Source organism: Alosa pseudoharengus, unplaced genomic scaffold (genome assembly GCF_046254945.1).
Source record: "Alosa pseudoharengus isolate Yale_2024_CS ecotype anadromous, Long Island Sound unplaced genomic scaffold, YU_APseudo_1.1 YU_APseudo_1.1_scf_1, whole genome shotgun sequence".
Taxonomy (NCBI): domain Eukaryota; kingdom Metazoa; phylum Chordata; class Actinopteri; order Clupeiformes; family Clupeidae; genus Alosa; species Alosa pseudoharengus.
In genome coordinates, this window is record NW_027468564.1 from 26,840,101 (window position 1) to 26,854,989 (window position 14,889).

At 40.2% G+C, this 14,889-nt stretch overlaps 1 protein-coding gene across 1 annotated transcript; it reads right to left on the minus strand.

Moving 5' to 3' along the window:
- Window positions 1–2,506: 2,506 nt before the first annotated feature.
- Window positions 2,507–5,350, minus strand: LOC143124241 (GTPase IMAP family member 9-like). Its single transcript, XM_076285643.1, has 3 exons — window positions 5,283–5,350; window positions 4,997–5,069; window positions 2,507–4,670 (listed from the first exon to the last, which is right to left on the minus strand). Exon 3 carries the CDS (start codon window positions 4,488–4,490, stop codon window positions 3,333–3,335), a length of 1,158 nt encoding a protein of 385 aa, XP_076141758.1. The 5' UTR covers window positions 4,491–4,670; window positions 4,997–5,069; window positions 5,283–5,350; the 3' UTR covers window positions 2,507–3,332.
- Between the last annotated feature and the right edge of the window lie 9,539 nt (window positions 5,351–14,889).

Genomic DNA, 14,889 nt, shown 5'->3' on the forward strand with positions numbered 1-14,889 from the left:
TTACCTACCTGGTGACCATTAAACGACACTTACAAGAATATTTATTAATAAAGATTGTATTTTTGGCCCCAGTCGTGGCGCAAATGGCTGGGGCACCTGCACCGTACGCCGGCGACCCGGGTTCGATTCCCGCCCTGTGGTCCTTTCCGGATCCCACCCCGACTCTCTCTCCCACTTACTTCCTGTCACTCTCCACTTTCCTGTCACATTAAAGGCATAAAAAGCCCCAAAAATATTGTAGATAAAGATTGTATTTTTACTTTTCTAGAACCTGTGTTGTGTACATTTGATTGGAACAAGAGTTCCCCTTGCTCTGACACTTACCCTACTAATCTAGCTTAAGGGGTGGCGTAGTCAACTGTACCGTAGGGGGCGCCACACAAGTACTAACTAAGCCTGCTTAGCTTCAGTAATTCAGCAAAGTCAGGGTATCTTCTGGTCTGGCTGCTGGCTAAAACAAAAGGTGAAAGGCATATCTGATTCTAACTGTCTCACTGAATTGCATTATGCACACTCAATTCTCACTGGTATCTGCTAGACAACAAGTACCAAGACATGATTAGTTCATAGATTTCACTAAACGCTCATAAACGGCTCAGCTTGGAATAAGCTACAGTATAGCGACCAAATCAGAGTTTGTGAGGGAAACTTAGGTTTAGTTTCAACTGCGGGTAACTGAATAAAGCTGCAACTCCTCAGACTGTATCTTACGTCTACTCTGTTGCGCACAACCTGCTGCAGCAGAAATGAAAGGCGTTAGCCCCGAAGGTTTTAATAATGACCTGTCTGGAACTGAAGCACGAATGGTTAGCCTATTTCTAGGTAAAAATACAAAACCCAAGCTAAAGTAATGCAAATATAATACTAAAACACAACTTAGAACTAGGCCTACTTATGTACTCGTCCCACTAACGAGTTTGTTTATTTGTTTCCCCGACCAGCGCGGTAAAGTGCAAACACAAAACAAAGTGCACAAGACGGCTCTAGATAGGGCTGAGCTCCGCTCTGTTAAGGTTAATGGCGGATCATTCACGAGAGGATTTTGAGATGCACAGATTCCCAAATGAAATATGGTGAAATACATTCACACCGCTAACATTATATTGAGGAAAAAGTATAGCCAACCAAGCTCAAGTAGCTCAGTGTAGCAGGACGGACCTTACGTAGGCCTAAATTATATCGGCGCAAATTATCGGCCAGAATTCTGTTATCGGACCGATAATAATATTTTCATTTTTTCACTTATCGGTTAATAATATATCGGCCGCCGATATATCGTGCATCCCTAGTGTGTGCCTGTGTATGTGCCTGTGTGTTTGCATGTGCATGCATGCATACATATGTCTACTGTGTGTGTATGTGTCATACGTATGATTACTGTGAATGTATGTGTGTGTGTATCTGTTTATGCACATGTGTGCATATGGAATGGGTTAACATGGCCCCTGGAGGCAAACATACGCAAAAAATTGGCATCCTAGGCCCTACGGTTCTCAAGATATTCACAGAAAACTCTGTTGGTGTACAGTCAGTCACTAAATGTACACATAAATTAAATTATTGTATGGCCCCCCATGAACGAAAGTCCACGCAACTTGGCATGCATTTAGAGGGTGTCATAATGATCCTACACTTCCAATTTCGTGCAGTTTTAACCATGTCAGGTCACAGATACCTGCGATTACAACACCTCATTTTTACTTTTTTGTTTTTAATTAGGTGGCGCTATACATGAAATGAGTGGTTATGGAATGGGTTGACATGGCTCCTTAAGACCAACATACATAAAAAGGTGGTCCTCCTAGGCCCTACAATTCTCGAGATTTTCACAGAAAACTGTATCCGGCCACCTACAGGCCAGTTGGTGTATAGTAACATAAATTAATTTATTGTGTGGCCCCCCATGAACGGAATTCCACAAAACTTGGCGTGCATTCAGAGGGTGTCATAATGATCCTCCTAGGCCCTACAATTCTCGAGATATTCACAGAAAACTGTGTCTGTTCTACCCTCCTTTAGGGGGGTCCAGTCCAGCGGGGGGGACTACAGATCAAAGCAAAAAAAAATGGTTCCATGCTATCCTTGTGGGACTACATGCCCACCAAGTTTCTTGCACCCCGGTCTTTCAGTGTCCCGGGAATCCTTGACGGAAAATTGGCCATGCGAAAAAGAAAAAAAAAATCTGACTAAACCTGCGCTGCGCGGCTGTCATAATAATGGTAATATATGATAAATGCATATCTATGATAGTGTCACTTCTACTAGATGGTTCATCAGAAACATTACATGATGTCAAGATGTTGCTGATGTTGAATTGTGAAGGGATTGTTGGTGAACTGTTGGTTGAAATGTGTCAAAATTATGGTGGAATGAATTTAATTGATGTCTTAATTTAATGTCTTGCCAAATTAATAGAAAATGTGTAATAAAGTCAGAATGCATTGTTGATTTGACTTCAACTTCATCTTATGTGTAATTTTCGTAGTAATGATATTCAAAATCGAGCTATTCTACGTGTTCATAGCTATAACACACAATATGCTGTGGCTGTACAAATATCATCACCAATGGTCTAGATCAGTGTTTCTCAAAGTGTGGTCCGGGGACCTCTGGTGGTCCGCAAGCTAGCCCAAGTGGTCCGCGAGCAGACGTGGTAAAATATAATATAGATGAGTTGTTTGCAATATTGAACCAACTTGTATGTAAATCCAAACATTTCTGCAACACTGCCTATGTAAGCCATGCCAGTTTAAATCATATGAATTCTCTGACACAATAATACAATCAAAGTGGTTCAGTGAGTAGGCCTATTGTGTAATTTACTATTGAAGTAGGTCTAATTTATTATTTTTTTTTTAGCTAGGTGGTCCGTGAGGCTTTTTTTATTGATTAAGTGGTCCTTGGTCTGAAAAAGTTTGAGAAACACTGGTCTAGATTGCTGGCACTCTAGGACAAAGCTCCCTAAAACAGCTTGGCATTCAATGAGTTAAAGGGCACGAAACGTCACTTGTGTTGGGGATTGAACTCAAATAAAAAAAATTGAGAGCAAATGTGCGGAACTTCTCTGTTACAATGCATGTAAATTCCACTCTCATTCATCTGACCAAGTGAGTGTAAAATATTATACAATTTGAATGGGGGGAAAACTATGAAGGGAATATTAAACAATAATGACAGAAAGGGAAAGGCTCGCTTCATATTTCCAGTCTTCCTCTAACATCATGTCTACTCTAAAGGAGAGGGCATGTATCCGTTTGAGTCCTTGATCTGTTTCCATATGTTTAAGGTATCTTCTTCTGTCTGATCTGTTAACATATAAGGTGTATGCCAAATTATTTTGCTACTCTTGCTATCACTGCAGCTACCGCAGTGCCTGCTGCTTTTGCTACTTGTGCTACCACTGCAGTTTCTGCTTCTTTTGCTGCTTGTGCTACTGCTGCAGGTCCTGTTGCTACTGCTACTACTGCTCCTACTCCTGCTGCTAATGCAGCTCCTTGTGCAATCCATATTTTCCTTTCCCAGTTTATTTTTTCCTGAGCCTTCTCATAGATCTCACTGGTATAGTGCCCTCCTCCATTCATCTCCACCATGGTCTCTATTTTCTCCATTAGCTCTTTGACCTGTTCTGATCTGTCCTCACATTTATTGTTTAACATGGGATATCTACCCCCACACTGATCAATAAGAGATGAAAAATCACCATTTTCACTCAGAAAATCTGTCAATGGTCCCTCCAACGCATCTCCATGAGTGAGGAGCGCTATGGTGTACTTTAAAACTTCTTCTCCAAAGTTCTCCTGGATCCACGTCACTGCATTCTTCTCCTCCTCTGTGAATCTCACATCTAATCTGATCACTAACAGGAACACATGAGGCCCAGGAAGGGACATAACAACACACTGCTCTATCGCAGACTTCAGCTTGTCTTGGTTCTTCTGTTCTGTATCAAATAATCCTGGTGTATCAATCAGCATAATTTGTTTGCCAGCTATTTCAGTACACTGCAAATTACAAGTTTTAGTGAAAGATTTGGTTGAGAGCTTAGCTGTAAAAGCGTCTCTCCCCAGGATGGTGTTTCCTGATGCACTCTTCCCAGCTCCAGTCTTGCCCAAAAGCACAATCCTCACATCCGTCATTTTATTCTTCGAAGGCTGAGCTCTAGTGGTTTTCATCATGCCTTCTATCTTCTCCAGCAGTTCCACCAACTGAGATGGTTCTATCTCTGCTTTGCTGTTTACAGCATGGTACCCTCCTCCACATTTTCCAATCAGGTCCTGCGTCTCTTCACTCTTCAGTAGTTTTTCAAACACCACCTTGGTCAACTTTTCTCTTTGTGTGAATAGAATCATAACATGCATCAACGTATCTTTACCAAACATCTCCTCAATCACCCACAGATACTGTTTCCACTTTCCATCTATTCCTTTGCTGAGGTCGACCAAAAACAGGAAGACTGTTGGTGCAGGAGGCCCCAAAGTGCAACTCTTCATGATCTCCCTCTTCACTTCAGCTGATTCGCTCAGCCCAGGAGTGTCAATAACCCAGATGCCCTGCCCCTGGAACTCCCATTGCTGGGCATTGCAACCTGTTGTTCTGGACTCAAGAAATACCTCCTTACCCAGAATGCCATTTGCAGTTGCACTCTTGCCTGAACCGGCTAGCTGAGTGTCCTGTGAGAGAGCCATAGCAAGACAAAACAAAACAAAAAAAACCCTTACAATTAAGATAGAACTAAGATATGAAAGATTATTTTACAGAGGGACTCAGTCGATACCAGTTAAACCTGTTTCTGATTTGCCTTCCAAATAGCTTGTGTCTGAATTGACGTCACACTGTCAGTCCATGAGCCAAGAATAGATGCGCTGCATAATCATGGCTGTACGAACATAAAGCTACTCTATACAATACTCTTTACAATACTTTGGTAATGATATTTTATGATGTCAAACACCATTACACTGGACTATGGTTTTAAACACTATGTATAAGTACAAACCTGAATGTTGTGACTCCATTGCAATTTCAGTAGAATATCCTATCGTTTTGCTTTCAGGTGTGCCGCACGTAATCTTATGTAAAAGAAAAACATTTGTAGTTTTTAGACATTTTAAAAATTCTGTATACAGAATTCCACTGCAACTAAAAACACAACTTTAATGCTATTTTCCCAACTTATCAGCAGAGCAGCCAGGCGGTCCTGTGTTTTTGCTGTGCCATGCTCTGTTGCTATGCAGGTTAATTCATTCATATAATTATTTAGATGCATTTTTGGCTGTACTTACATGAATATAGATGTTCTCCTGAAACAAAGATGAGATGCTCTATCAGTAGTGATTCTCTTTTATTCTCAGGGATCGATCCTGTGTGTCCAAAAGTCTACTGCTGTAGCATACACCTAATGGGCGTGCTGTCAACCTGTAATCTGACACCATTAGGAAAACATTGCTTTCCTTTTCACTCACATTCATACCTTACCCGAATACACTCAGAACAATGAAATTGTAACAATGACAATAATAAAACATCTTACTTCAACTTAAATCAATACCCATTCAAGTTGCTTCCCTTCAAGGTTGGCTTTTTCCTCATTGATTTCATTGTGTGATTACAATTACAGTTTTTTCTGATTGCTTAAGCACATTTTCTGTAACTATTATCTATTTTTGCAAAACTCTACACACAAATAGGAAAACCTTGCTTAAAGGAATTATCCGGAGTAAAATGCACTTTAGATCAATTTACGGATGATTGGGAGTACATACGTTGAGTTGACATCAAAATTATGTCATTCGGATGTGTTTTGAGAAAGTTCGATTTTACCGTTTTTAGTCAAAACTCGTTAGCCTGGAAGTGACCAGGGCATGTCATTTCGCCGCTACAAAACGCTATTTTTATACCTCTTCTACAGTTCCAAACAACATTACACTTACGTGGTAGTGAGTATAGGGTCCCTAAAACCAAACCGAAGTATCCCGAGGTCTTTATGTGGTCGGATAGAGAGTCCAGAATGAATTTCATCAAGCCAGTACCTTTCCGGAAATGTTGCTGCTGCATCTGGCATCTTTAGGGGAAAGTCCGTAGGAGTCGATTGCCGAGTGTGGAGTAACACGCTCTGGAAATTCACAATTTCGTCGCCGTTTAAAAAAAAAAAAAAAAAAAAAAAACATAGTCCAGTATTTCTTTCGAAATGAAGTTGTATGCAATAGCAAACCCTAGCTTACTAACAGGTTGGAATTTTGAAATGTTACGTGACGTGATGTCGTGCAACGAGGTGATGCAAGGCAGAGCGTGCAAGTTACAGAGAAAGCACATACTGCACGTAGACCTCTCCTCTGTTCTGTTCACCATCATGAAAACTGGATGTTTGAACTGGATCTACACCAATGTTTTTTTTCAGGAGACATACAGACGGACTGCTAGCAGATTGCATGCATACAAACATGTGGAAAATCCCCCTTAAAAGAAAACCAGCACAAAGGTAATGCAAAACCTAAATAAACTGAGTGTCTAATAAATCTACAATATTCTGTAATAGAAGTATAAGACTTAACCTCAGTATCCATAAAGCATTTTTTTTTTTTTTTTTTTTTTTTTTTTTTTTTTAGGGTGATTTTTTTTTTTGGGGCTTTTTTTTTATGGTTTTAATTATAGGACAGTGGAGAGTGACAGGAAGCGAATGGGAGAAAGAGCAGGGGTGGGATCCGGAAAGGACCACGGGGCGGGAATCGAACCCAGGTCGCCGGCATACGGTGCAGGTGCCCCAGCCAGTTGCGCCACAGCTGGGGCCCATAAAGCATTTTAAACACATTTAAAAATGGCACAAAGCATCATAAAGCCCCAAAATGACTGGTATACTGCATGTCTGCACTCATGAAGTGTCATGATTGTATTTTATAAGGCCTAACAGCTAGAAGTATCACAATGCATTTGAAAGCTTCTTTTACATCTATGCTGTTAAAAATATCCACAAATATGGGAACATGTTTTTTAAGGTCTGACAATTACAGTATGTTTTGGGAAAATCAACTGGTAGTGCATAGCTGTGTGGGTGTGCTTTGAAATTCCAGGAGATCACAATCAGTTTTTATTCTAAACGCTACTTTCTCAAAAGACAGCACGTTGGAGACACATTTGTGCTAAAAAGCGTGTCAGCACATAGGGTGAAAACCTGTTTAACCGGCAAGCTACAGAGAGTCCTTTGTTAACCTTTTGGTTTACATTTTAAGTTCTCATGCCTGCTGAGCAACAATAGACTTTGCTATGATTGCATTCAACATAAAAGAAAATGAAAAATAATTATATTTCATGTCAAAAATGCACTCAGAGAATGTGAGATTCAGAGGCAGGAAATGCTACACTTTGAACATGAAAAATAGCTTTGCACTGCATAGTGCACATTACTGCAGGAAATGCAATAATTTGGACACACAATCAGGCGCGCCTGCAGGTGTACGGCCGTTTGCACAGTACTGTATAGGCCATAAGGCTACTCAACGACGAGAGAGAATTTCCTTTGTGTGTGCACACCAAGTTAGCTTACCATAACATACCATTAACTGCATGACAGTTGGCTATTTGCAATTTTCTGTAAAGTAAACACGTTATCTAAAACAACTTAATGCAGAACTATATGCATGCACACCTTTTGTTTGAGTAGTGCACGCACGCAGCAATTACAGACGTTGTAGGCTAGGCTACAAGTGCTTTCTTTTGTTGTCTACGGTTGCAGGTTACAATTGCTTTCTTTTGCTGTCTATGGTTGCAGGTTATCAGCACACAATGTTAAGCTAATTCACTAACTCAGAGGCATATCAAGCTTTTTAAAAGTATGGGGGTTGTGGGATAGGAAAGTGAAACAATCCGGCCAAATTATAAATAACTCCCTACAGGGACGTTGTAAGTATTTTCTGAAAGGGGTGCGGACTATATTGGTGTCCGGAAGTTTCTCCCCCGAAAATGTTTTGAAATTCTGATTGCTAAACACACCATTTTAATGCAGTGTGGGAGGGACAGAATAAGCAGCACCCTTCATCTGTGTGACTCATGTGACATGTAGGCCTACATGATCTAGTGATGGGACATTCGACACTGAGGCACCGAAGCTTGTATCACTCCCGTGAAGCAAATTGTTTCGACACAGTGTGTTGGAGCTTCTATCAAATTGGCATAAGCACGTGACTGGTGACGTCCGAAGCTTCAAACGTCACCGACGGGTTTTGCTGGATTCGAAAGTTTGCAGCTGCCCTGATACCCAACAGGAGCAACACTGCTGTATTCTCTGTAGCCTACTGCTCTAATTTAACAAAACCTGTGTTACGTGTCTTAGTTACTCAGCAATCATTGTTGCTAAAGAACTTTTCAAAGTTTTGAAGTCAAATTTCAAATATTTTTTGTTATTGCATAAGCCTAATAAAAATTCCTCGTAAAGTGACTCACGGGGATTGAACCCACGTCGCCGGTTTGATCATCCTCATTGTTACGTCTACTCTATCGTAGGCCTACAGCAAGAAAGGATCTTCATGAATTATTTTTTTCTAACAACAGCCTGTTTAGTTCTAAAACACACTACCTAAATAATGTCTCTTGGTTTGGTTATGAGTAGGCTATGGCAGTTTACTGGATAAGGCCTACACGGTAACACTTTATTTTAAGGTTCACACGTTAGCCACCAATACATACCTAATTAATACCTGTATTAGTGACTTGTAAGGCATGTGTTAGGCAACATTAACCATTTGTTAGGTGTGTATTCACAAATTTCTTGTTCATGACGAATTAGGCCTTTATTATTGATATAATCTTAATAATGACCTTGTAAGCCTTGATCTCTACATACTAATTAGTAGTAAATACCAAAATAGAATATGCATAACCTACTTGTATACTGTCTGAATAAATCCCAAATAGTAGGAGAACAGTTGTAGAATAAGCAAGTGTATGGCTCAACCTCATTGCTGCATTTCACTGCCCAGGTTGCTGTGTGAAATAGCACTTAATAACTGGGAGATTGGCTCCCATTCTAAAGTGGAAACTGGTTCCTTGGCAGCAAGCACATTATCATCAGTAATACCTCTGCAGTATGTACTTATTAGTCATGATATGTCAAAATATGGTCCCTGTTCTAAAGTAGAGGCTGGGAGGGTGTTACCAATAGAAAAGAAGATGAGAAAAGTGACAGCACTGACAATGTTTATTTAACACGTTCTGTAAACATGTTACAATGTACTCTCAATGAGCTCACAAAGCACAAAAAGACTAGCAAAAGCTAGTTTTAACTAGAACTGACAGGAAAAACAAGTCTTTTAAACAAATAAAAAGGGCAAAAGAATTGTCATTCAACACACCTGTGGTGGTCTTCTGAAACGGGACCCACCTACCACATATCCCACCTACCACATATCAAAAACTTGTACACAGCAGGCCTATTTGCCTGAAAACTACAGTAGCAGTAAAGAAATCACACAAAAGAACATTTGCTTTTTACTTGCCAGAGTGGACTAGTATTTTAGCAGTATTGGGAGAAGGTATTGCTAGTCTTTTTGTGCTTTGTGATCTCATTCAGAGTACAATGTAACATGTTTACAGAACTTGTTAAATAAACATTGTCCCAGCCTCTACTTTAGAACAGGGACCATATTTTGAATGAACAATGTATGCACTAGCAATGTATTAAGGGTAAAGAATGTCTGTATTGACCAGGAGTTATAGTCTAGACTGTTCCCATCATATAATTTTTAATAATAATAATGCCTGACTTTAGAATATGGAACCAATTCATGACTAATAAGTACATTCTGCAGAGGTATTACTGATGATAATGTGCTTGCTACCAAGGAACCAGTTTCCACTTTAGAATGGGAGCCAATCTCCCAGTTATTAAGTGCTATTTCACACAGCAACCTGGGCAGTGAAATGCAGCAATGAGGTTGAGCCATACACTTGCTTATTCTACAACTGTTCTCCTACTATTTGGGATTTATTCAGACAGTATACAAGTAGGTTATGCATATTCTATTTTGGTACTTACTACTAATTAGTATGTAGAGATCAAGGCTTACAAGGTCATTATTAAGATTATATCAATAATAAAGGCCTAATTCATCATGAACAAGAAATTTGTGAATATGAGTTTGTGAATATGAGTATTGGTGGCTAACATGTGAACCTTAAAATAAAGTGTTACCGCCTACACTTTATTTATTTAAAGTAAATTGATATTGCCATATAGCAGACGGCTGCATTTCTTGCTGCAGTTTGTTAAAACCAACTGAACACACGTAAATTCAAATGCTGAACACACTAGGCTATATTCAAACAGTATACCCTAGTTCTAATTAATTAATTTAATTTTCAGTCATCTCATGCCATATGCATGTGTCCATTCTGTCCCTCATGTTTGTTGTAAGCTTTGTTCGGGTGTGTCAAATTCATAGCCGCTGTCATTTCTGCTGACCACCAGATGTCACTGTGTTGTCTTCGATGCTTTGATGCTTCGGATCATTTTGCGATACAATCAGGAAGAAACTTCACAAGGCTTCGTTCGCCCATCACTAACATGATCTACCTGCTATCACTTCACTATTTGACACTAGGCTACTCTACATGGAGACATATCTCAAATGAAGAAATCATTTCAGAAATTATGTTGAGGTATCACTGGATTAGTAATATGCCTAACTATAATACCTTGTATAAATGTAAAGGACACAGAATAATGACAGAACTGTAAGCTCAAATTTAAAAACGTTTGAAGTCTACCCAAACATATTCAAAGGGAATATAAATAAATTGTGTTGCGTATAGCCAGCTTAATTAATGTCAATTTAAAGATTATGATTAGCAGTTTTTATGCTGTTTCCATTGATAGTTATAGAAGCCACGTTGTTGTTTAAACTATTGTTGCTACTACCCCACATTACCTCCAGTTTCACTTGCTGCAGGGATGCACACATTGCATGAGCGCTCATAAGCGTTATTTGACTTCTACATGCTGGAAATCTTAGTTCTCAGATGTAGAACTCAAATGTGTCCTGACGCCGCCGTTTGTAAGGTCAAAATAAGATGACTAAATGGAACGCGATCGTATTTAAGACATTAAGATCTCCAGTAGATGTAGAACTATGACAAACATTGACAGTGAAATGCCGCCGACATTTGTAAGATCAGATCAAACTAGATTTTTTCCACAAAAATAAGTCACGCTGAAAGGCATATATGATTCTCACTGTCTCACTGAATTGCAAATTGTCTTTCAGTGTCCCGGGAATCCTTGACGGAAATTTGGCCATGCAAAAAAGAAAAAAATCTGACTAAACCTATATGACCGCCGCTTCGCTGCGCAGCGGTCATAATAAGACGTTCTAAATGTAATTAAGCTGTTCAGATCTTTTCCAAGCGTCTTGGAGACATATGTGTGCTGACTGGGCTATGTCTATAGTTGATGACAGCAAATTAATAAGTATTTCTGATTGGGGAAACTTTTAGCCTAGGTTATTATGACCGCTGCGCAGCGAAGCGGCGGTCATATAGGTTTAGTCAGATTTTTTTTTTTTCTTTTTCGCATGGCCAAATTTCCGACAAGGATTCCCGGGACACTGAAAGACCGGGGTACACGGAACTTGGTGGGCATGTAGCCTCACATGGATAGCATGGAACCATCGTTTTTCATTTTCATCTGTAGCCCCCCCACTGGACTGGACCCCCCAAAAGGAGGGTAGGGCAGACACAGTTTTCTGTGAATATCTCGAGAATCGTAGGGTTTTTTTTTTGTATGTTGATCTTAAGGGGCCATGTTAACCCATTCCATAACAACTCATTTCATGTATAGTGCCACCTAGTTAAAAACAAAAAAGTAAAAATGAGGTGTTGTAATCGCAGGTATCTGTGACCTAACATGGTCAAAACTGCACGAAATTGGAAGTGTAGGATCATTATGACATCCTCTGAATGCACGCCAAGTTTCGTGGAATTCCGTTCATGGGGGGCCACACAATAAATTAATTTATGTTACTGTACACCAACTGGCCTGTAGGTGGCCGGAGACAGTTTTCTGTGAATATCTCGAGAACTGTAGGGCCTAGGAGGACAACCTTTTTTGGTATGTTGGTCTTAAGGGGCCATGTCAACCCATCCCATTTCCACTTATTTCATGTATAGCGCCACCTAGTTAAAAATTAAAAAGCAAAAAATTAGGTGTTTTAATCACAATATCTCTGGCTGACATGGTCAAAACTGCACGAAATTGAAAGTGTAGGATCATTATGACACCCTCCGAATGCGTGCCAAGTTTCGTGAACTTTCGTTCATGGGGGGCCATACAATAAAAAAAATTATTTGTACATTTAGTGACCGTACACCAACAGAGTTTTCTGTGAATATCTTGAGAACCGTAGGGCCTAGGATGACCAATGTTTTGCCTCCAGGGCAATGTTTGCCTCCAGGGGTCATGTTAACCCATTCCATATGCACACATGTGCATAAACAGATACACACGCACACACATACATTCACAGTAATCATGCGTATGACACATACTCACACAGTAGACATATGTACGCATGCATGCACATGCACACACACAGGCACATACGCAGGCACACACACAAGCACATGCACGCACACACACACACACACACACACATAAACATGTACACGCACACATGCACACAATTCAAGAATTTCTCCGAATTATGAACAGGCAAGATGGGGAAACGTGAAATCTATGAACTAATCATGTTTTGGTACTTGTTGTCCAGCAGATACCAGTGAGAATTGATTGTGCATAATGCAATTCAGTGAGACAGTTAGAATCATACATGCCTCTCAGCGTGACTTATTTTTGTGGAAAAAATGTGCAGGACTGCGGTATATTTTTCAGTCTGCAGTTCCATTCAATCTTGCTGCAAATGATTAGACGTGTGAAGCACCGGGCTTAACTTAATTTTGCGGCTACGTGGACTAGTAGGTTAATTGTTGAGGAGGCCCATAATTTGAGAAAAGCTGCAGATCATAGACAGAGAAAGCATAATGCTCTGAGAACAGTAGCCAAGGGTCTTAGAAACAACAAGTGCATTGATGCGCGCACCCCGCTTTCATTTTGACTCCCTGCATTTTTACATTGTGATAAAAACGGTCAGTCAGACAGTGAATTTTGGTTTACTAAATTAGCATAATGTGGTAACAATTATCATTTAAATTCTACCTGAAATCTGCTCACTGCAGACGTTATAATGCAGACCCAAGCAGCAGCACAGCCTTGAAAGACGCACACTTTGAATTTGATCAGAGTGGTTCTGGTTCTTAACTAGGGTTGCAAAATTCCGAGAATTTTCAAAGTTGGAAACTTTCCATGGGAATTAACGGGAATATACGGAAATTAACGGGAATGAACGGGAATTAATTAGCCTGGGTGCCATTCCGAACTTAGTCCCGCCCACAATTGAGTATGACTACGTCAGGCTAGGAATTAATGGGAATAAACTGGGAATTTTTAATATGGCAAGTTAGTCTATAACAGGGAACTTAAATGTAGTGGACAAAACCCCATCTTGCAGCATAATATTAGTTAAAACAACCTGATTTAATGCAATTTCAGTCAAATTTCTACCCTGCACATACGTCAATCCCATGCACACAGCAATCAGCATAGGCTACTAGACATAAAGGAAACCTATCGTGCGTTCATGTGCATGGGGAAAATCAATTCCCAGTGAAAATGTAATCTCATGTATTCCCACAAATTGGTGTGAAACTGGGCGAAGTTTGCAAACAGAGTTGCCCAGTTATGAACTTGTCGTCAATTTTGTCCTCATTCAAATGGGTAATTTTGCATAAACTGTAATGGGACGATTAATATGTCTGATTAATCTTGACAATTTATATATAATTTACTTAATCTATAAGGTTTGGTTGGGGTGGTATGTTGTGTCATTGTATTTTTAATTTGTTTTACCATTTCCTGGGATTCTACCTGAACAAACTGATAGTCAGTCAATGTTCCAACCAATTGGATTTTGTTGTTGAGTGACATGGTGTATCTTGGGCAGTTCAGTGGTTTCTGTGTTGCTATCTTAGCACGCTAGTAAACCATAGGCAGAAAATGGGATTCCCGCTAGCATGGTAGCTAGTTTTGTATGCTAAGCTAAGCGAAAATACGAACAAACAAATCATATTGCTTATTACGAAACAAACTTTGGCGTAGGCCCCCGTCCGTAGACTGGTGAGCAGTGCGGGGATGTCGGATCCTGCCGATAGACCATGGCAGGGTCGAGGAGCATACCCCCCGGCATAGCTTGAGACAGACTGGACCAACTGGTGGCAGTGGGGTGGTGATGGAGACGTCGGAGCCAGCTTATACTGAAAGTAGCAAGGAGGGGAGTTAGACATAGAAGTTTTTAAGAAGTGCATTAATTTCCTATTGGTTCGTAGGTTCATTGAATTAATGGGAGGCGTAGCAATGTGACTGTGAATCGACTGTGATTGGCTAGGGAATTTATGAATGGATGACATGGCAAGTACACAAGAGAACAAGTGTTTCTCATGAGCTGTGATTGGTTAACAAGTTATAAACAGAATATGTGACTACGAGTCTTTTCTGTAGAACTTCGCTAAAGCTTCCATTTCTTCTTGGGTGCAATGCGAAACTGACTACTTTCTCAATTAGCCTTGACCTGCCCCCTTGGTGGTGTCACAAAGTTGGACACTCAATGCTTACTTGCATTCTGGGTCTGCAGGGGCGCTGCTGAGGACTTGGGCCCTTTTGAACAACAGTAATTCTGGGCCCCCCAATAACATAGTATAATCGGGGCAGGGGCTGTCTTAGAATCGTTCTTGCCTAAACATAGGCATCACTGCACTCATGAATTGGTGTCTTATAAGGCCTAACAGCTA

Bases quoted from the DNA above. Each gene is read 5' to 3' on its own strand.
- LOC143124241 (XM_076285643.1), bottom strand. From the start codon at position 4,490: ATGAAGAGTTGCACTTTGGGGCCTCCTGCACCAACAGTCTTCCTGTTT.